The sequence below is a fragment of the Oncorhynchus nerka genome, linkage group LG12, assembly GCF_034236695.1.
Source record: "Oncorhynchus nerka isolate Pitt River linkage group LG12, Oner_Uvic_2.0, whole genome shotgun sequence".
NCBI lineage: Eukaryota > Metazoa > Chordata > Actinopteri > Salmoniformes > Salmonidae > Oncorhynchus > Oncorhynchus nerka.
This window is the reverse complement of record NC_088407.1, coordinates 77,329,178-77,352,122: the sequence shown is the minus strand read 5'-3', so window position 1 is coordinate 77,352,122 and position 22,945 is coordinate 77,329,178. Positions and strand designations below refer to the sequence as shown.

Here is a 22,945-nt window from a genome sequence, read left to right as displayed (position 1 = left end):
AGCCTAAGTGTAGGGGTCAGAGTTTAAAGAAATATTTATGTCATTTAGCAGACACTCTTATCCATAGCAACTTCCAGGAGCAGTTATGTGCTTTTCTCAAGAGACACCGATAGATTTTTCACGTAGTCGGCTTTGGGATTTGAACCAGCAATCTTCCAGTTGCTGGCCCAACACTCTTAACCGCTAGGCTACCTGACACCAGAGTTCTGTGGAAGTCATATTTTGACATAGTAGAACACTGTGTGTTAGTCATTTTATCTCAACCCACCTATTTCAACCCAACTGTGCGTTTGTTGATTTTTTTTTCCCCTCAACAATCCACTGTTTCAATTCTCTGTCATCCTAAACTCTTGGCTGCCTTCTGTCTGTTGTAGGAGGGGGTAACAAGGATTGGACCTCAGGACAAACTGGTTGAATCACAAATAGGTAGGCAGATGTCATATAGATATTGCACATGCAATACATGTATTTTGGGGAGAATTGCAACTTCAAATGTGTGTTTTATTTTTGAGTCCTTGTGGTATGTCTCTCCTCTCCAGTCCTCCAGGGCGGCACCACCTGTGAGATAGAGAACCAGTCTGGGGTTGTGACCCTGAGGCCGCTGCCAGGGACTGTCTGCATGATCAAAGACAGGGAGGTGACGGAGCCCTGCAGACTGGCACAAGGTAGGCCCTCACCTGGTTCTCACACACGTTTTAATCCCTGGTTAAAGAGATTCTTTCTCGTTACACTTCATTTGACAGGGACAATTCAGTTGATGGCTTACAGAACCCAAAGGAGCATTTAGAGTAGCCCTTTGGGCCTCAACACGTCAATTTTTCAGTTTGTATCTCTATCTATCTTCAGGGACCTTGATCACTCTTGGAGGTGTCCACAAGTTCCGTTTCAACCACCCAGCAGAGGCTGAGGTCATGAGAGAACGGAGACAGGTGGGTGCTACTGACCAGTAATGTTGTGATCGTGAAGAAGCTCCTGATTTTTGGGGGATTGATTGGTAACTCATATTATCCGCTTGACAGGCCAGTGAAGGTGCACTGAACTGCAGCTACAATGATTTTCAAGCCTTGACCTCTGATTCCAGGTAAACACACACACTGAATGTAAACTCACCACTAACCACTGACAATCACAGGTCAGGAGCATCTTTGAATTCTGCTCACTACACATGTGCTAAAAAGATTCTGCTGAGTAAAGCCCCATTGGCCAAACCCTCCCCTAAACCTGACGACGCTGAGCCAATTGTTTCTGCTGAGCTCCCATAGTAGACCCATTGCATACATATTTGATATCTAGTCTTTGTAGTACAACCTACTGATGGTGCAGGTGCAAGGGATATAATGGTGAATGCTTCATACATGTTGTTTATTTATGAGAGAGAGAGAGAGAGAGAGAGAGAGAGAGAGAGAGAGAGAGAGAGAGAGAGAGAGAGAGAGAGAGAGAGAGAGATCTACTACCTCTTAGTTATAGAAAGATATGTTTTGGTTTGCTCAGCTCAAATGTTTGTAGATCAAAAGGCAAATACTGGAAGAAAGGGGAAAAAACACACTCACTGAAATATTCTTTCAGCTTAAATGTAAAAATGTTTTGCAGCAGAGGTCAAAATGAGCGTATGCGTTGCGGCGGCAGACTCCGGCAGCGTTTGGAAAGAAGCTTCAAATGAAGAATAATATACAAAAAAAAGGCACCTGTTGCTCACAGGAGTTCTTCATTAAAGCCTCTAGGGATCTGTGTTTGTAAGACATAGATAGAAAATGGCCCTCTGTGTAACAGCAACTTTTCTCTATCACCTACTCTCTTAAATGGCTGTACGACTTCTACACCAAGAAACCTCAGTTGACACACATCATGTCCGACCGCATTGAAGTGTCTGACTACAGGGGACTTCTCATCACCTGTTCTGACTACAGGGGACTTCTCATCACCTGTTCCGACTACAGGGGACTTCTCATCACCTGTTCCGACTACAGGGGACTTCTCATCACCTGTTCCGACTACAGGGGACTTCTCATCACCTGTTCCGACTACAGGGGACTTCTCATCACCTGTTCCGACTACAGGGGACTTCTCATCACCTGTTCCGACTACAGGGGACTTCTCATCACCTGTTCCGACTACAGGGGACTTCTCATCACCTGTTCCGACTACAGGGGACTTCTCACCACCTGTTCCGACTACAGGGGACTTCTCACCACCTGTTCCGACTACAGGGGACTTCTCACCACCTGTTCCGACTACAGGGGACTTCTCACCACCTGTTCCGACTACAGGGGACTTCTCACCACCTGTTCCGACTACAGGGGACTTCTCACCACCTGTTCCGACTACAGGGGACTTCTCACCACCTGTTCCGACTACAGGGGACTTCTCACCACCTGTTCCGACTACAGGGGACTTCTCACCACCTGTTCCGACTACAGGGGACTTCTCACCACCTGTTCCGACTACAGGGGACTTCTCACCACCTGTTCCGACTACAGGGGACTTCTCACCACCTGTTCCGACTACAGGGGACTTCTCACCACCTGTTCTGATGTTGCTCTTGTGTTCTGTAATAATATTACTTTCAATTGTCTCAGACACTTTCCAACATAATAGCCACATAGACACTTCAGTAAATAGACCACAAATGTTCATTTTAAAGGAAATTCTACCCCATTTCTTTCCTTTCCATTGATTATTGCATCACAGTTCACACAATTATGACATGGAAAATTGCTTGAGGGGAGGGTAGATAGACAATTCTGATGGGGGTACATATTATTCTGAGCTTACCAGGCAGTCCCTTAGGTTTCTGGCACATTTAAAAGTGAATTGAGGGATATTCTGAAAAGCCCCGCCCACAGAGGGCTCTATACACGGAACATGCCATTGTCTTTGCTAACCAGTACATCCAAAGAAGAAACAGTTTCTACATTGGATTCCAGAGTGAATTTCATAGTAGGCAACCTGAAATGAATGTACAGTCTGAACTCTTTCAGTTGCTCATATGTCCCACTCCAAATTTTAAAAAACATTAATGTTGCGGAACCAACATTTCAAAAGGGGGAAAAGTGTATTAACATTATAAACCAATCGTCAAACTTCCCCATAAATAAATGTGCGTAATTCTGTGGGAATGGGGACCCCATCGCAGTGCCCTGTGACTGGATGTAGAAAACATTCTCAAAGCCGTTTTTGGTTAACACCACTTGAGCCACGTAAAAAGTCAGCAGGAGGCCCATGTTCATCTCTCTTGTCTACCTCAAAGTATAATTGTGTATAACTGTGTCATATATGTGTGAAATATTATTTGTGTATCTGTATGTGAACAGGGCTGGAGGAGAGGCAGTCCAGGGGCAGACGGGTGACCGTGAGGCTGAGGGGAAGGAGCCTCCCCCCAGGCAGCAGTGTGTTGTGGACCAGCTGCGGTGCGTGGAGGAGCAGAGGGGGTATGTGGAGTGTCTACGCCAAGAAATCCAGACTGAACAGAGACGAGCTGAGAGAAATCTAGAGCGAGAACAGGCCCATCTGAGACAACGACACACTGACAGTGAGTACACCTCTACTTAAATATAGGCTACAGTGCTAAATACATAGGATATACTTTGAGAGAATAGCTTAAATATTTATTTATTGTATGTGTCTCTGTACAATTAAGTTATACAAGGAAATGATCACTTTTTGTATGTGCATGTTAAATATGCTCTGTTTTATCTGCCTTCAGTCCAGCAGTGGATCTTACAAGAGAAGCAGCGTCTGGCATCTATAACCTTAGAGGAAAGAGGAACTCAGGAGTTTAGTGTACAGACTGATCCTTTACAGGCTGATCCTTTACAGACGGATCCTATACAGACGGATCCTTTACAGACTGATCCTTTACAGACTGATCCTTTACAGACTGATCCTTTACAGACTGATCCTTTACAGACTGATCCTTTACAGACGGATCCTATACAGACGGATCCTATACAGACTGATCCTATACAGACTGATCCTATAAAGACTGATCCTATGCAGACTGATCCTTTACAGACTGATCCTTTACAGACCGATCCTATACAGACCGATCCTATACAGACTGATCCTGCACCAGCTGATCCTATACCAGCTGATCTTATACCAGCTGATCTTATACCAGCTGATCTTATACCAGCTGATCCTATACCAACTGATCCTATACCAACTGATCCTATACCAGCTCCCATCCTAGACAGCCTGCTAACGGAAGATTCTGAAGGTTCTGATGAAGAGTGTGATCAAAGAGTTGCTCCACCCTCTAAAGTGGTTCTATACAGGAAGAAGGTGGTTCAGGAGGAGTTGTTAAGACATCATACCCTGCGGCGCGCCGAGAGCCATGTTCGACGCAAAAGGCTGCACTACCAGCTGGAGAGGATCGCTCGTAAGCGCCATCTACTGGACGCTAAGAGGGAACTGCAGAGGCTAGAGAAGGCCCTGCCACCTGGACTAGAGAGCCCTGTGTCTCCTGGCCTGGGGTCCCCCTCAAGGTCAAGAGGACGTCAACCTGTTTTGCGCAGGCATTCTGTCTCATCAGACCTGCTGTCCCGCTTATACCCCCAACACACCCCAATCTTCAGGTCAGCACAAGTAGGCTAGTCTCCCACATAGATATTTATTCAAGCTAATATTTATGTTGTAAATGATAATGTCCTTATCCCTTGTTTTGTTTTGTTTTCCCCAACAGCCACTTCCTGAAGAGAAACAGACTATCTGAACTGACATTTGGATCCATCTGTTCCAGACAGTGGGTGTCTGATGAATGTCTTCCACGCGAGAGGACAAGGAGTCGCTCCAACACATTCTCCTCAGGAACACAACACAGTAGTCAGGTGCATGGGTACAGGAGTAGAGCAAGTTCCTCAGAGAACCTCAAGCCGCCTGTGAAGGAGGAGGCTCTAGTTCAGCCGCCATGCCATGAAAGACCAGAGAGGAAACCACTGCTTCCAAAACATGGACTTGAATTTACATTCAAGAACAATCAGAACCCATCACCATCACCAAATGGAGCGACTCTACAGTCAAGCAGTAATGTCATCATAAAGGGACCCACAGTTACAGTAAGCGAATCTATCAGTCAGACTCAGCGGGCTTCATGTCAGGGAGTGAAGAACCTTCCCCGTGGTAGTAGCAAAGGCTTGGAAACGATCCAGAAGGTCTTATCACGCTCAGTCGGCCCTGGGATAAAGACACCGTTAGCCAGGGTGTTTAGAAAACCACCATCAGGATTGAGTATTGGAGGCAGAGGGACCAAGCCTAGTGGTAAAACAGCAAGCCGATTTCACTGGAAACTAAAGAGAGGTGTAGAAGGCGTCAAGATGAGCAGGAAGAAATGCACGATGAAAACAGCTGTCTCATGTGAGGACCTTGATAAGAATCCTTCACATGATTGTGGGTGGAGACAAAGATGGTGGCATAGTGCAGAGACTCTGGTGAACCAGACCAGCATCCTAAGGTGGGTGGAGAGACTGCAGGGATTGGGACTGGCAGGATCGGAGAAGTATGACGGTGAGGAAGAAGAAATGGGGGAAGAAGAGGGAGACCAATCCTCAGACTGTGACAGCTTGTTCTCTGTGGACTCCCTGTCCTCAGTCCACGCTACAGCCCTGGCAGAGCAGCTGAAGCAGGAGGAGGCTATCCAGAGCGAAGGAGAGAGTGAAGACAGTCAGATGTTGAAGGACTCAATGGCTATGGAGAGCAGAGGGAAGCATATTGCAGCAAGGCCTGCACAGAGACGGACTGTGGTTGTACCCAGTCACTCTGTGGTGAGGGATTGTCTCAATCCCTCGATTGGAAAAACTATAAACATGGCGTCGGAGATTCAGCCAACTGAAGAGGGAAGAGAAGACATTGGGAAACCTAATGAAATGCCAGCAGAGGCTTCCTGGAGCCATCATGGCGGCCCTAAAACCCGAGTCAATAAAGCAACTGGCGCAACAAGGGAATCACTGTACCAGAATCAGCCAGCAACAGAACCCAGGTGTAGGGACCCTGTATCAAAGCTGAGTGAAGAGCTTGGGCATGTCCACACCATGTTGACCAGCAGCCCTTGCTCTCTGAGCAGCTGTAGTGTGGGGGAACCAGAGAGTTTGCTAGTGCTTACAGATGAATGGTCCTACACTGATGCAGCAGATAGTCCTAGGATCCTTAGGGACTCTGCCGTGTTGAGGAGGAGGATGGTATTTAGTCATGGTGCGTTGGACCTCAACAGTAGTCCTAGCCCCATCAGTGTGGATCTGTCTGACTGTCAGTGTGGATTTGGATCCACTGGATCCCATAGCTCTGCATCTACCGACAGCACAGAGGGCGAACATGTTCCAGTAGAGGAACAAAGACTTGGGGTTTCAACTGATTCTTTGAATTTCCCTGATTCTCAGCTTCTCCAAATGTCACCGCTACGTTTGATGATGCCATTGAATCACGAGGCGGTGTGTTGTAAGGGCTATTTTGAACGTCAGTTAGTCAGTTCAGAAGGTTTGCTGAAGGGATCTATTAATGATCCAGGTTTACACCAAAATCAAAGTAGAGATGTCTCAGCAGAGCTTCTTTCACATAGATCTGCATGTGCTCCAACCATTGACTATAAGATTCAATGCACCCCATCAACATCAACATTGGAGGCTGACATTTTTCATGGGCCTCAGATGCAGCAGGTCACATTATCTCCAGAAGTGATGTTTGAGGGAGTAGCAGACCTAACAAACTACACCAATACTAGTTTGTCTACCTACAGTCATCTGTCAAAAGCCAGTCTGTTAACTTACCCTAAAACTGAAGGTGAGATGTTGAATGAGACACCTGCCATCGAAAGTGCCCCAAATAATTATTCTGGAGATAATGAACTATGCAATTTAGATGGAGACATGGAAGAAGTCAGAGAAGAGGAGTTTTGCGAAGCAAGCAATACCAAAGACATATCACTTGAAAGTGAGTTTAAAATTCTGCAAACGCTTGAAGCCAAAGTCACAGAGCAGGACTGTGTGTTGCCAGAGCAGGACTGTGTGTTGCCAGAGCAGGACTGTGTGTTGCCAGAGCATGAGTTTTTCAAAGTGTATTGTAAAAATTCCATAAAGAAGAACAAAGGCCTGCAGGACAATTTCATTGGCAGCTTGAAAATTCCAAAGAGGAGCAACGGAGGGGACTTCACAGCGCTGTCTACTGTAACAGTCAAGAACAGCCAGGAAGTTATTTCACCAGATGACAACAATAACACCAGTGAATTAAAAGACAAACAAACTTCCTCTGCAGTCGATTCATTTAAACTAAATCTGAGCTGCAATGAAGGTCACTTCCAACGAGATACCTCGGCTTTAGTAGCAATGTCAGTGTCTGTGCACATATCCCATGAAAATCTCTCTCCATGTGGCCATAAAACCATTGACACGGGTGGCCATAAAGAGTCTCCTTTTGGAGAGAAGGCCGTTATTGAAAAGAGAAGAGAAGTAGAACAAGTTGAAGAAAGAGAATTTCAAGGGCGGGGTGAAAAGCTCAACTCAGGAAGCAAGAGAAGAGAAGTAGAGAATGTTAGATTGGGACATCACCATGGTGATAGTAACTGTAGTACATCAGACCACCGAATCTCAGAGGTGATGAAGGAGGATATGAGGATGTCATTTATAGATGGGGGTGGAGACAACAGTAACAGTGAACTGGACAGTCAGAGTAGTCAAATCCTTAATGCCTTGCCAACAAGCAATCCTAACAAATGTGATTCACCAAAAGGTCTACAAGCAGTGAAGGATCATCAAATAGCTGATGATCCACTGGTAATCATTAAGCCAGGCTCTTGTTCAACATCAGAAAAGTCTTGTATCGATTCTGAGATTCTAAAAATGGACAACACGAGCCACGGAAAGGTTCTTAGACCCTCTACTTCCATCAAATTCAATTCTATGAATCAACTAAGTTTGATAAGTAAAGAGAATGATCCAGACCATAGGACAAAGATCTCTTCGGGGTCCCAGTTAAGTAAGAGCTTTCAAGAGAACATGAGAGAAGTGCAACTGAAAAATGGAATAACTGATGTTGATGCAAGGGAATACAAGGGTCAGGATGCTTCTGGCTGTTCTGTCATTACACCAAATGCAAGTGTCAATTCTGGTGCAGCATCTTTCACCGTTAAAAGCCATGAAATCCAATTAAGTCTGGCATTGAACAACCGAGGGAAACCTGAATACATCAACAAGCCTGTACTGCTGCCAATGGGATGTTCTTCAATGTCTACTTCCACCCCCACTGCACCCAAAGAATTCTTACTTTCTCCAGGGAAAGTGTTTGAAAGGGATGTCCCTTTTTCGCATATGGAGAACATAAAGAAAGAAACAGGTCCTGAGAAGTATCATCCTCATCATGCTTGTCTTAGTAATAACGATAAACAAACTGTCAACCAGGCCGCTTCACCTGAGCAAAACCTGAAATCTAGTGCTCTACAACCTCTCCAGAACTGCCCAGGAACAGTGTCCTCAGTGACTACGCCACCCAATATGGCCTTTGCACATGCAAGGGACCTCATAATGGATTCAGAATATGAGGTTCAAGGCGAAAACAAGAACCAATGCAAATTGACCTCAACGGGTGCAAGTGGACAACTTTACTTAAATGATTGTCATCGGCAAGCACTCTCAAATAATTTCTGTGAATCACAGAAGCTACAGGAGACAGGCAGAAAAAATCACATTGAGGTCAGAAATGAGCTCCAAAAAGACCCTCCCTATGCAACAAATCTGAGTCAGGAACTACCACAGTCAAAGTGCTCACTGAGTCAGGAACTACCACAGTCAAAATGCTCACTGAGTCAGGAACTACCACAGTCAAAATGCTCACTGAGTCAGGAACTACCACAGTCAAAATGCTCACTGAGTCAGGAACTACCACAGTCAAAATGCTCACTGAGTCAGGAACTACCACAGTCAAAATGCTCACTGAGTCAGGAACTACCACAGTCAAAATGCTCACTGAGTCAGGAACTACCACAGTCAAAATGCTCACTGAGTCGGGAACTACCACAGTCAAAATGCTCACTGAGTCAGGAACTACCACAGTCAAAATGCTCACTGAGTAAGGAACTAGCACAGTCAAAATGCTCACTGAGTCAGGAACTACCACAGTCAAGATGCTCACTGAGTCAGGAACTACCACAGTCAAGATGCTCACTGAGTCAGGAACTACCACAGTCAAAGTGCTCACTGAGTCAAGAAGTACCACAGTCAAAATGCTCACTGAGTCAAGAACTACCACAGTCAAAATGCTCACTGAGTAAGGAACTAGCACAGTCAAAATGCTCACTGAGTCAGGAACTATCACAGTCAAAATGCTCACTGAGTAAGGAACTACCACAGTCAAAGTGCTCACTGAGTCAGGAACTACCACAGTCAAAATGCTCACTGAGTCAGGAACTACCACAGTCAAAATGCTCACTGAGTCAGGAATTAACACAGTCAAAATGCTCATCTGAAACTCAGGTTGACAAATTTCATAAGACTTTTGTGACCGTCGATCCTGATCCTAAAAATAAACATCCCAGTGTAAAACACAAAACATGTCATGTTGAAAAATGGCTGAAGACTCAGTGCAATGTGAGCAACTTTGCCTCTGACAATACCAAAGATTGCCAAATGGCTAAAAATGAAGAAGGGTCAAGGACTGATGGATCTCTGGCAAAATCTCCTGAAACCTTGTTTGATGTACCAAGTAAAATAAATAGTATTGGATCTTCTCCGTCCCAAATAACACATGGAAGTAGTGATGCTAATATGAAGATATTGGGTGACATTTGCAGAGATATCATGTCCAGAGAGGGAAATACCAAAACATCTAATTGCAGGCAATCTCATCAGTTCTGTGGCAGTAGTGTTGTTCATTACAAGAAGGGAAAGTCCAAGAGGTTCAGAAGGTCCAAAGCCCAGGCACCTCCTAGCTCATCCTCTGACTCCACACTCAAGTCTTCCTCAGATGAAGAAGAGAAAACCCCTCCCAGGTTGGATCAAAACAGGTCTTCATCAACAAGAATGAAGTCAGGAACTCAAACTAATGGAAAATTAGAGGAGATGATTCAATGCAATGGTGGAGAAATGTCTCTAGTGAAAAGACAATCACCACAGTCAAAAGACAATCACACTCTGGAAGCTTGTACTGACCAGACCCCATATAAATATGATGATAAAGCTGGAGTTGGCATCAGTTTGGGTCAGAAAGAACACAGCCCCAATGGACAATCACCACATATAGAGAAAAGGACAAATCGGGAGAAAATCATGTCTTCCAGTATCAAAGAAACTGAGATGTCACACTACACACCAAAGACTCAAGATTTGCCAATGCATTTTGCCTCCAGCGACATCAATCCCTTTGCTCACCAATGGCAAGAAGAAGAGCCAAACCAAAGCTGCTACAAGAACCAGGTGTTTGGAAGTGCCGCTGACATTTCTTGTAAATCACCGCTGCTGGATTCCACTACCAAACATATCACTAGATGCTGCAGAGTCGACAATGGTTTAAACGTGCAGAACTCTCTTTTCAACTCTCACCTGAGCACTTACGCCAACAACAAGGGACTCTCCAGCACCCTGAGCAGCATGGAGGAAGATTTCAAAGATCAAACGTCCCTCAAAGCCCATCTGAAAGAACGTACTAACCAAGTCTCCGGTGTTGACGATCACAATCAACAAGTGACTCCGACCATGAGCTGTAACTCATCTTCTTGCTACAATGTATTTGGAGATCTTGGTAACAGCACTGGCCAGGTGGATGAGATCATGTTGGTTTATGACTCTTCAGAGCGGGCGTTTCAGGGTAACGGGTTTCAGAGGTCTGAAACAAACACCAGATGTGACCAGAGCACCCAGACAACCTTCACTCAAGAAACCACGACTCAGACAACGATCAACCATGGTGATCTACAGAGGAGAAACAACCGTCACAGAAAGAGCAGCACTCAGGTACCAGTGTTGCAGAAGACCACAGAGGCCTGTAGAGAGACCACCACATGGGCCAGCCTTCAGAACATGTCTGAGCATCTCTCACAGCTGATAGTAAACACGTCTGATCTTCTGGGGAATGTTCAGGGTATGAGGTCTGGCGAAAGCCTCAAACATAGCCTGATAAGAAATGTTAAATCTTCATCTCATCTGTACTCCTCCACAGATTGGATGAAGAGAGACTGCTCAACCAAAACTGCAGTAGATATTGGGATCCAGACCAAAAGGACTTTAACACCCGTTCAAGACAAAATGTCTATCCCCCAAACTCTGTCCACAGAGAGGTCCAAAGCCCATGAAGTTAACGTGATAGTCAAAGTGATTGGCTCAGAAGTTCTCACTGTGTCACAAGACAAAGGGCTTCCTCTTCAACATCAACTCAAGAAAAACCTGGATGATAATATTCAGAGCATGCCTGACCTGCGACTCAATGGCTTCACTGTTAACCAAAGATCTATCTTGGAACCAGAGAGTCTCCCACACAAAGTCCCTTCCCTGGAGACTGTCCAACGCCACAATCATTCAAATCCTGCCATTCGTCATATAAGCAATGAGGACTGCAATCCTGAAAGAGTGTCCTCCTCCAAAAGCTTGGGAGTATCTGAAGTCTGCCATCATTTGTCAGAAATACTCAGACCAGAATGCCATAATATCTTGAGAAGGAGTGACCCGGGAATAGGCTATAGAAAACAAGTGAGCTTCACAGACCGTGCATGCTCACCCATTCTCACTGTGCGTCCCAGGGCTGGTTCCAACCAGAGCAGAATAAAGTATTTACAGAGTCCCAAAGAAGAACATAAGTTTGAGACGCAAAATAGAAGTAAACACCACATTTCGGACCAGTCAACACCTTGTTTAAGTTACAGCGGACACAAAACATGCATGTCTTTCATAAAGAATGATAAGATATCAGGACATGACTCCCTTCATCTGTGTGACAAGCCAGGTGATAACTCCACCACAGAATCAATGGGATTGATATTCCTCGAGAATGTGAGTGCCCTCAGCCATTCAAGACCAAAAGGGTCTGATGGATGCTCAGGAAGTCTTAGTTCGTCCATCGACAATTACATCCACAATGAAACCAGCGTTGTCATCCAGGACGAAGAAAAGGAAATGAGCATATGGCACAAAACCAGGCAACGTCCAATATGGTCCCTTCCTTCTGTTCTAAGCAGTAACAGAGTCGCTATGCAGAACCACACCTCTCTCGTCTTTAGTCAGACTGGTGAGTCCAAACACGAGGAGAAATCCTTCTCTACTTTTGGAGATCAACTAAGCTACAGAAGACATTCAATAGATTACCACAACAGTAGATCATCAGAGCGTCCAGTGGAGCACTTCACTGGTGCTTATGAACATTCCCCTATCAGTGACAGCACCATCCATGTTCAGGAGGATGACATGGTGTCGTTGGGCCCAAGCGAGTGCAACACAGACATTCTAGTGAACACCAACCCAGTCACCCACACTCCCAACTTCCAACACTCCCCATGCCAGCTAGATCACCAGCGGCTCCCTGAGGACCTACCTGTGCACAACAAGTTCACCAACTGGTCTGGTATCAGTCAGCATCCCTCTGAGATAGGACGGACTAATAGTTTAATGAAACCAGCCGTGTATCTACCTACTGGTCATGAAGCACAGAGGAACCAGCCAGAGTGGGCTGAGCTGGAGAGCCAGGAGTCAGAGTCCAGCTTGAGTCCAGAGCCCATGTTCCATAAGGACAAGAAGACAAGAGAGATAGAGAGGCTACGTAAAGAGCGCGAGCAGGTCATGGCTACGGTCCAACTGAACATGAACCCTCATCATCTGACCTTGGAGCTGACTGAAGCTAAGCTGCACTACGGTCTGGGAGAGATGGACACGTTGTTAAAGATGCTGACATCTGGTGGAACCAAGGAGGAGGAACAGTCCCCTGTCCCTACCAAACAGCAGCTCTATGACCAGTAAGGTTAAATGTCCCTAAGGATGTGATTGTGTTGATATTATGATGTAATTAGATGAATTTAAAATTGTAGTTTATAAAATGTAAATGATTCCCTATGTTCCTCTTGTATCAGGCACCGGAGGAGCATTGAGAGTTTGAGAAAGGACAGGGAAGCTCAGCTTCAGACCTGCCGTAGGACTCGCAGCCTCAGCCCTAGCAAGCACCACTTCACCCGGTCCCCTCCTCAACCCAGATCCCCTCCTCAAAAAGACCCCAGAGTTTCAGCCCTGCCTAGTCGCTGCAGAGGCTACCTTCAACAGCTCTGTCAGGAGGTAGTGACGAGTAGGATGTAAGACACTCCACAATCCACACCAAGTCACATTTTGGTTTTGATTATTTCTACGTTGCTCAACGGTTTTCCATGTCCAATTCTCAAGTGTCTGAAGTGTAAAACATTTTGTGACAAATATTATTCTAAAAAGGACTTTATACAGTTGTTGATTGATTGATTCATCAATTGATTGATTGTAAATCTTCCTCATCTTTCCCCAGGATCCCAGATCCATCCAGAGGAGAGGGTGAATATCCCCCTGAGATAGAGCATCTTCTGCGTGACTACGGCCGTGCACATGAGGAGGCCATGACAGAGATATACCGTGCACGGGAACGGTTCCGCGAGAGGACAGAGCAGGAGAAAAGACGGCTCCAGCAACAGACTCTGTCTCAGATGGTCAATGTTAGTCACAGCAAGAAGCCATAGTTTCACACTCCATAGACAGTTGAAAGCCCAAGATGTGTTCAGCATATTTTCTCCATGGATTCTTTTCTTTTTTCACATCGACTAGAAGACGGAGCTCTTTTTCATGGATCCGACACAAAGGACCATGAAAGAAAACTCACCTTATAGTCAGAGACTTACGTTGTCCTCTGATCAGTTGCTGTTTTCCTAAAACATCTTTCTCTCTTCTCTGTCAACTGATCATTTATTCACATTTAGGATGACTTGCGGTATCGGACCAGAGTCAGCAGCAGTACACTGTACACTGGGTCGAGTCTGAGCCTATCCTCTGGACCAACCTCTGGCTACAACAGTGGCAACACAGCTCAGCTGAGGGACGGCAGTAGACACCCACTGACACAGGAGGTACTGTACTAGTCTTTGAAGATGTTTTTGCTGCTTTCTTAAACTCAGGGACTGCACTTGAAAACAGGCACATTTACATAATGTTGATTAATTTGCACTGTCCCTGAACAACTAAATTCAATAAAGTAAAGATAATCCTAATGGCTGGTTCATAGTCAATTTGACAACAGGTCTATAGAGCACAACACTCTAGAGAAAAAAGGGTTCCAAAAGGGTTCTTCCGCTTTCCCCATAGCAGAACCCTCTTTGGTTCCAGATAGAACCCTTTTTTTATAGGCAGAACAATTTTGGGTTCCATAAGGAATCCTCTGTAGAAAGGGCCCTACATGTAACCCAAAACAGTTCTACCTGGAACCAAAAGGGTTCTTCTACCTGGAACCAAAAAGGGTTCTTCAAATGGTTATTCTATGGAGACAGCCGAAGAACCCTTTTAGGCTCTAGATAGCATATTTTTTCCCCAAGTGTGAAGAATATTACACATATCTATGGATAGTCGGTAGACTTACTGTAAATTAACCTTAAGGGTGTTGGAATTTACAGCAGACTATATTCACTATGGTGCAATGCATCAGACAATTGTTTATTCAAATCAAATCAAATTGTATTTGTCACGTAGACATGTTTAGCAGATGTTATTGCTGGTGTAGTGAAATGCTTGTGTTTCTAGCTCCAACAGTGCAGTAATATCTAACTAAATGCTTGTGTTTCTAGCTCCAACAGTGCAGTAATATCTAACTAAATGCTTGTGTTTCTAGCTCCAACAGTGCAGTAATATCTAACTAAATGCTTGTGTTTCTAGCTCCAACAGTGCAGTAATATCTAACTAAATGCTTGTGTTTCTAGCTCCAACAGTGCAGTAATATCTAACTAAATGCTTGTGTTTCTAGCTCCAACAGTGCAGTAATATCTAACTAAATGCTTGTGTTTCTAGCTCCAACAGTGCAGTAATATCTAACTAAATGCTTGTGTTTCTAGCTCCAACAGTGCAGTAATATCTAACTAAATGCTTGTGTTTCTAGCTCCAACAGTGCAGTAATATCTAACTAAATGCTTGTGTTTCTAGCTCCAACAGTGCAGTAATATCTAACTAAATGCTTGTGTTTCTAGCTCCAACAGTGCAGTAGTATCTAACTAAATGCTTGTGTTTCTAGCTCCAACAGTGCAGTAGTATCTAACTAAATGCTTGTGTTTCTAGCTCCAACAGTGCAGTAGTATCTAACTAAATGCTTGTGTTCCTCGCTACAACAGTGCAGTGGTATCTAACTAAATGCTTGTGTTTCTAGCTCCAACAGTGCAGTAGTATCTAACTAAATGCTTGTGTTTCTAGCTCCAACAGTGCAGTAGTATCTAACTAAATGCTTGTGTTCCTCGCTACAACAGTGCAGTAGTATCTAACTAAATGCTTGTGTTTCTAGCTCCAACAGTGCAGTAATATCCAACTAAATGCTTGTGTTTCTAGCTCCAACAGTGCAGTAGTATCTAACTAAATGCTTGTGTTCCTCGCTACAACAGTGCAGTAGTATCTAACTAAATGCTTGTGTTTCTAGCTCCGACAGTGCAGTAGTATCTAACTAAATGCTTGTGTTTCTAGCTCCGACAGTGCAGTAGTATCTAACTAAATGCTTGTGTTTCTAGCTCCAACAGTGCAGTAATATCTAACTAAATGCTTGTGTTCCTCGCTACAACAGTGCAGTAGTATCTAACTAAATGCTTGTGTTCCTCGCTACAACAGTGCAGTAATATCTAACTAAATGCTTGTGTTCCTCGCTACAACAGTGCAGTAATATCTAACTAAATGCTTGTGTTCCTCGCTACAACAGTGCAGTAATATCTAACTAAATGCTTGTGTTCCTCGCTACAACAGTGCAGTAATATCTAACTAAATGCTTGTGTTCCTGCGTATCTAACTAAACAACAGTGCAGTAATATCTAACTAAATGCTTGTGTTTCTAGCTCCAACAGTGCAGTAGTATCTAACTAAATGCTTGTGTTCCTAGCTCCAACAGTGCAGTAGTATCTAACTAAATGCTTGTGTTCCTAGCTCCAACAGTGCAGTAGTATCTAACTAAATGCTTGTGTTTCTAGCTCCAACAGTGCAGTAATATCTAACTAAATGCTTGTGTTTCTAGCTCCAACAGTGCAGTAATATCTAACTAAATGCTTGTGTTTCTAGCTCCAACAGTGCAGTAGTATCTAACTAAATGCTTGTGTTTCTAGCTCCAACAGTGCAGTAATATCTAACTAAATGCTTGTGTTTCTAGCTCCAACAGTGCAGTAGTATCTAACTAAATGCTTGTGTTTCTAGCTCCAACAGTGCAGTAGTATCTAACTAAATGCTTGTGTTTCTAGCTCCAACAGTGCAGTAATATCTAACTAAATGCTTGTGTTTCTAGCTCCAACAGTGCAGTAGTATCTAACTAAATGCTTGTGTTTCTAGCTCCAACAGTGCAGTAGTATCTAACTAAATGCTTGTGTTTCTAGCTCCAACAGTGCAGTAGTATCTAACTAAATGCTTGTGTTTCTAGCTCCAACAGTGCAGTAATATCTAACTAAATGCTTGTGTTTCTAGCTCCAACAGTGCAGTAATATCTAACTAAATGCTTGTGTTTCTAGCTTCAACAGTGCAGTAGTATCTAACTAAATGCTTGTGTTTCTAGCTCCAACAGTGCAGTAGTATCTAACTAAATGCTTGTGTTTCTAGCTCCAACAGTGCAGTAGTATCTAACTAAATGCTTGTGTTTCTAGCTCCAACAGTGCAGTAATATCTAACTAAATGCTTGTGTTTCTAGCTCCAACAGTGCAGTAATATCTAACTAAATGCTTGTGTTTCTAGCTCCAACAGTGCAGTAGTATCTAACTAAATGCTTGTGTTTCTAGCTCCAACAGTGCAGTAATATCTAACTAAATGCTTGTGTTTCTAGCTCCAACAGTGCAGTAGTATCTAACTAAATGCTTGTGTTTCTAGCTCCAACAGTGCAGTAGTATCTAACTAAATGCTTGTGTTCCTAGCTCCAACAGTGCAGTAATATCTAACTAAATGCTTGTGTTTCTAGCTCCAACAGTGCAGTAATATCTAACTAAATGCTTGTGTTCCTAGCTCCAACAGTGCAGTAGTATCTAACTAAATGCTTGTGTTTCTAGCTCCAACAGTGCAGTAGTATCTAACTAAATGCTTGTGTTTCTAGCTCCAACAGTGCAGTGGTATCTAACTAAATGCTTGTGTTCCTAGCTCCAACAGTGCAGTAGTATCTAACTAAATGCTTGTGTTTCTAGCTCCAACAGTGCAGTAATATCTAACTAAATGCTTGTGTTTCTAGCTCCAACAGTGCAGTAATATCTAATTAAATGCTTGTGTTTCTAGCTCCAACAGTGCAGTGGTATCTAACTAAATGCTTGTGTTTCTAGCTCCAACAGTGCAGTGGTATCTAACTAAATGCTTGTGTTCCTAGCTCCAACAGTGCAGTAATATCTAACTAAATGCTTGTGTTTCTAGCTCCAACAGTGCAGTAATATCTAACAATTCACAACAATACACACAACCTAAAAGTAAAATAATGGAATTAAGGAATATAGAAATATTATTCAGTGTGTCAATGTGTTTGTATCTGTCCCTATTCAAATAGACCAGGAATAAATAAAGAGCCCTAATGAGTTCTCTGTGTTGTTTTTGTCTGGTGCCAGGTCACTGAGGTCCTGGGTGATGGGCTGAAGGTCAGGTCTCGCCCTGCCATCTGTGGTTCTCAGAGTGTGAAGACCCAGCGTGCCTGGCTCTCTGCCCAGGGTGAGGACTGACTCACCACCACAAGACAGCAACCACTCTCAACATCTTCATCACACGTTCAACTGACTCAAAAAGGCTGTTATTTAGCCAGTACAGGATCACTATGAAATTATAATAAGACATTCAAGGGGGGGGGGTCATACATGTATCGACCTCACGGCCTTCGTCAGAGTTTTACGTATCGACCTCACCTCCTTCGTCAGAGTTTTACGTATCGACCTCACCTCCTTCGTCAGAGTTTTACGTATCGACCTCACGGCCTTCGTCAGAGCTTTACTTACCGACCTCACGGCCTTCGTCAGAGCTTTACATATCGACCTCACCTCCTTCGTCAGAGCTTTACTTACCGACCTCACAGCCTTCGTCAGAGCTTTACGTATCGACCTCACGGCCTTCGTAAGAGCTTTACGTATCGACCTCACGGCCTTCGTAAGAGCTTTACGTATCGACCTCACGGCCTTCGTCAGAGCTTTACGTATCGACCTCACGGCCTTCGTCAGAGCTTTACGTATCGACCTTCACGCCTTCGACCTCACCTCACCTCCTTCAGTCAGAGCTTCGTCAGAGTTTACGTTCGACCTCACGGCCTTCGTCAGAGCTTTACGTATCGACACGGCCTTCATCAGAGCTTTACGTATCGACCTCACCTCCTTCGTCAGAGCTTTACGTCAGAGTTTACGTATCGACCTCACGGCCTTCGTCAGAGCTTACGTATCGACCTCACGGCCTTCGTCAGAGCCTTACCGACCTCAGAGCTTTACTTACCGACCTCACAGCCTTCGTCAGAGCTTTACTTACCGACCTCACGGCCTTCGTAAGAGCTTTACGTATCGACCTCACAGCCTTCGTAAGAGCTTTACGTATCGACCTCACCTCCTTCGTCAGAGCTTTACTTACCGACCTCACGGCCTTCGTCAGAGCTTTACTTACCGACCTCACAGCCTTCGTAAGAGCTTTACATATCGACCTCACAGCCTTCGTAAGAGCTTTACGTATCGACCTCACGGCCTTCGTCAGAGCTTTACGTATCGACCTCACGGCCTTCATCAGAGCTTTTACATATCGACCTCACGGCCTTCATCAGAGTTTTACGTATCGACCTCGCGGACTTCGTCAGAGCTTTACGTATCGACCTCACAGCCTTCATCAGAGCTTTACATATCGACCTCACGGACTTCGTCAGAGCTTTACGTATCGACCTCACGGCCTTCGTCAGAGCTTTACGTATCGACCTCATGGCCTTCGTCAAGACTGTCAAGAGCAGTGTGCGGGTTCCTTATTTTTTCCTACTTTGTTTTTAATACATATTATAACCATGTGTATGTCTTTTCTATTATGTATTTTCTAGATGTATGTCTGGCGCCTGGTGTGTCAGGGTATGACCCTCTGATGTCATCCTCACCATCATCTCCTACGAACCTACGACAGCGCACCTCCTCTTTTGGCTCCGCCTCGTCCATATCGACAGCCTATCAGGACTTCACTTCCTGTCTGCTTGGTCGAGCTATGGCTGAGGTACAATTCAAATAAACTTTATAGAATAACACAAGACAGCAAAATTACACATTTCCAATATACCGTGGACTATGTACTTGTTCGTTGTTGCACGTTTGCTAAAATAAGAAACATGTTCTCACCTGTGCCCCAGGTGCGCTTGGCTGCTGCTAGTGACATGGGGAACCTAGTGATGGGGAAAGCTGCAGCTGGTTGGAGGTGAGTTGCATCATGGTTTCTCCTTTATTACATTCAGGTTAACCAATAGTAAACCATGTTATAACTAGCTACACTCCCAGCAGGTTGTAATGATGTGATTTCAACCGGCTTTTCCCACTGGGTTTATATTACAGATTGTGTATTTGCAACCTTCCTGTCCTCTCTCTCTCTCTATCAGGTACCAGGGCGTGGAGCGAGGTGTCCAGGCCTTCTACAAGCCCTCCTCCAGCCCATCTGTGCACTGTTTCCTTGGGGCGGTGGAGCTGGAGAGGCCCCTGGCCAGCCTGTGGAGCATGGTCCGAGACCACTCCAAGACCCACCTGTACCATGAGGCTATCCGGTCTGCCTGGACACGACCACTAGATGACAGCACTCAGTTGGGTTAGTCTGCTGCCTGGAGTATAGCAGAGTTGGAGTTAATTCACTACTTAAAACTGGTGAAAGCCTTCAATGGGGCTGCCCATGCTAAAACACGCTTTGTAGCAAATGCACCATCTATCTATCGCTATGAGTCAATTCCATTTCACTTCAGTCAATTACTTCCAGGAAGTAAACTGAAATTCAGATTTCAATTGTAATTTTTCCTCATGCTTTTCCATGTGTCTCTCCTCATCAGTCTACCTACTGACAGACCCATCCAGCTGCCACCTCAAACAGCCCAGAGACTTTTGCTGCATCAGCACCCAGTCACAACAGGTCAGTAGGGTCAGAGTTCAGGGGTCAGTCAGGGGACCTGCAGCTGAATTCCAAGTTTCAACTTACCAAGTTCAAAGTTTAAACTTACCTGCTCCTTCTTACCAAGATTTGTTTTGAATGTTCAACTGGAATGAGGGGGACAGAAGAACTCCTCGTTTCAGGGGCAATGATACAATGTATTCTTACTGTCCTATAGCTAGGGCCAGGGGTTTTCCTTGTCTACAGCAAGAGACTGACTACTAACTCAGTGTCCTTCTCTCTCTCTCTCCTAGGATGAGCTATGTGTGCTGGCCATGCAGTCAGTCTTCGAGGAGTCTCTCCCTCGGCCCAGTGTAGAGGCTGTCCGAGGGGAGATGTTGCCTAGCGCCTGGGTCCTTCAGCCAATCACACGCCACGTCCGAGAGGTCGTCAGGGTCATCTACCTACTGCAGGTGAGATAGGAATCAGGTTACTATGACAATGTAAAGTGGTCTGAAAAAGCTATCAGTCAATCAATCAATTCATCAAAATTATTCATCAATCCAGTTTTACATCAACAGATGTCTGAAAGTTCTTAAAATCAATCAATCAATTCATCAATCCAGTTTTACATCAACAGATGTCAGAAAGTTCTTAAAATCAATCAATCAATTCATCAACATGATTCATCAATCCAGTTTTACATCAACAGATGTCAGAGTTCTTAAGAGTACTTTAGATGCAGATATGCCTAATGATTCCTCATCGCCATGTGGAATCTCTCTTCCTCTCTCTTTTAGTTTCTTCCTCCCCCTCACTTTTCCATCCCTTCCTTGGCTCACTTTTTGTCCTCCTTTGTTTCAGGTGGACCTGGGCACTCCATCCCTTCCTCAGAGACTGTTGGGATCAGTGGCTAGGAGACAGGCGTCCGTCCTGGCTGAGCTCGACTCCCTTTTCTCTTTGTGAGACTGACAGCAGGGTCAGGGTCGTGTTCATTAGGCACCAAAAGGAAGAAAACAGACTGAAACAAGGAGGGACTAACTGGACTTTTCCAATAAGAAATGCACATTTTCTTTTTCCATTGCAAAACATGTTGCTACAATGTGCTCCAATGAACACGACCCAGATCAGCTGTCCAATTAGAACGTCTCTCATTGCAAAACTTTTGCTATGGTGTGCCCTAAAGAACACGCCCCCAGGTTAATGGTCACACACGTAAAAGTGAGCACTTAGACGTACGTCCTGAATCTGATATGGGATCTGTCTCTATTGTAATTTGCAATTTATTTACTTGATTGTATCCTTATGAAGAACACTGATGACATTGATTTTGTGATACTAGGTATCATGCAGCTTGTTTACATCGAATCATAACTGTGTTTTGTGTTTAAAATGGTTCATTGAAGACCTGTGTTTAATGTGTATGATTATACCAATCCTTTAAGTATATTGCCAAAGATTGAGTGGTCTAGACTGGCTGTCACGGAGGGTTGAGGATGTGGCTCCTATATTTGACCCATACAACACATCTTACTGTGTCACTGCAACTTCTGACCAGAGTAACACCAGGCCCTAAATGTTTACAATTCCACATATTTTTTATAATAACACTGATTTATATCAAATGCAAAATGATCGTTAGTCTCCTGTTGCTCATTGCTGTATTTAATCTATCTGTACGCCTCAGTTGTACTACTTCCCTAATTACTGATTTATGATACAAAGTGATCATTTGTCTCCCATTTCACTGCCCTCCCAGCCTAAGAACTAACCACTTTTATAATGACCACTTAGTGACATAATTGTTGTCTCCAGCATCCTGTGTTAACGTCTCAAGGCACAGCACACTTTACCAAACTCACTACCCAACCTTTAAAAAGCCATATTAAGTGTTTTGTTGACTGTTCAGGACATTATTTTTGTGTAGTTGTAGTACTTCAGTGTCACAGTAAGATGATCCCCAGGGGTCCAAATAAGAAGGAACTGATATGAAGGATATTAACCGAGCAAAAAAAGAAATGTCCCTTTTTCAGGACCCTGTCTATCAAAGATAATTTGTAAAAATCCAAATAACTTCACAGATCGTCATTGTAAAGGGTTTAAACACTGTTTCCCATGCTTGTTCAATGAACCATAAACAATTAATGAACATGCACCTGTGGAGCGGTTGTTAAGACACTAACAGCTTACAGACGGTAGGCAAATAAGGTCACAGTTATGAAAACTTAGGACACTAAAGAGGCCTTTCTACACCAATAACACCAATAAAAAGATGCCCAGGGTACCTGCACATCGGCGTGAACGTGCCTTAGGTATGCTGCAAGGAGGCATGAGGACTGCAGATGTGGCCACGGTAATAAATTGCAATATCTGTACTATGAGACGCCTAAGACAGCGCTACAGGGAGACAGGTCGGACAGCTGATCGTCCTCGCAATGGCAGACCACTTGTAACAACACCTGCACGGGATCGGTACATCCGAACATCACAGGTACAGGATGGCAACAACAACTGCCCGAGTTACACCAGGAACGCACAATCCCTCAATCAGTGCTCAGACTGTTCGCAATAGGCTGGACTGAGGGGCTGGAGAGGCTGGACTGAGGGCTTGTAGGCCTGTTTTAAGGCAGGTCCTCACCAGACATCACCTGCAACAACGTCGCCTATGGGCACAAACCCACCATCGCTGTTCCAGACAGGACTGACAAAAAGTGCTCTTTGATGACGAGTCGCGGTTTTGTCTCACCAGGGGT

The 22,945-nt window shown here is 44.4% G+C and overlaps 1 protein-coding gene across 1 annotated transcript; it reads left to right on the top strand.

The window, feature by feature from the left end:
- Positions 1 to 1,601: 1,601 nt before the first annotated feature.
- Positions 1,602 to 21,690, top strand: LOC115138731 (uncharacterized). Its single transcript, XM_065025017.1, has 15 exons — positions 1,602 to 1,607; positions 1,771 to 2,543; positions 3,312 to 3,529; positions 3,704 to 4,574; positions 4,682 to 12,919; positions 13,034 to 13,249; positions 13,453 to 13,636; positions 13,898 to 14,044; positions 17,726 to 17,825; positions 19,174 to 19,340; positions 19,474 to 19,538; positions 19,717 to 19,919; positions 20,155 to 20,234; positions 20,507 to 20,665; positions 21,057 to 21,690. Exons 1-15 carry the CDS (start codon positions 1,602 to 1,604, stop codon positions 21,156 to 21,158), a joined length of 11,529 nt encoding a protein of 3,842 aa, XP_064881089.1. The 3' UTR covers positions 21,159 to 21,690.
- Positions 21,691 to 22,945: the final 1,255 nt, after the last annotated feature.

Bases quoted from the DNA above. Each gene is read 5' to 3' on its own strand.
- LOC115138731 (XM_065025017.1), top strand. The intron at 4,575-4,681 runs GTCAGCACAAGT...TTTCCCCAACAG, and splicing joins CAACACACCCCAATCTTCAG to CCACTTCCTGAAGAGAAACA. The intron at 17,826-19,173 runs GTGAGGACTGAC...TGTATTTTCTAG, and splicing joins TGCCTGGCTCTCTGCCCAGG to ATGTATGTCTGGCGCCTGGT.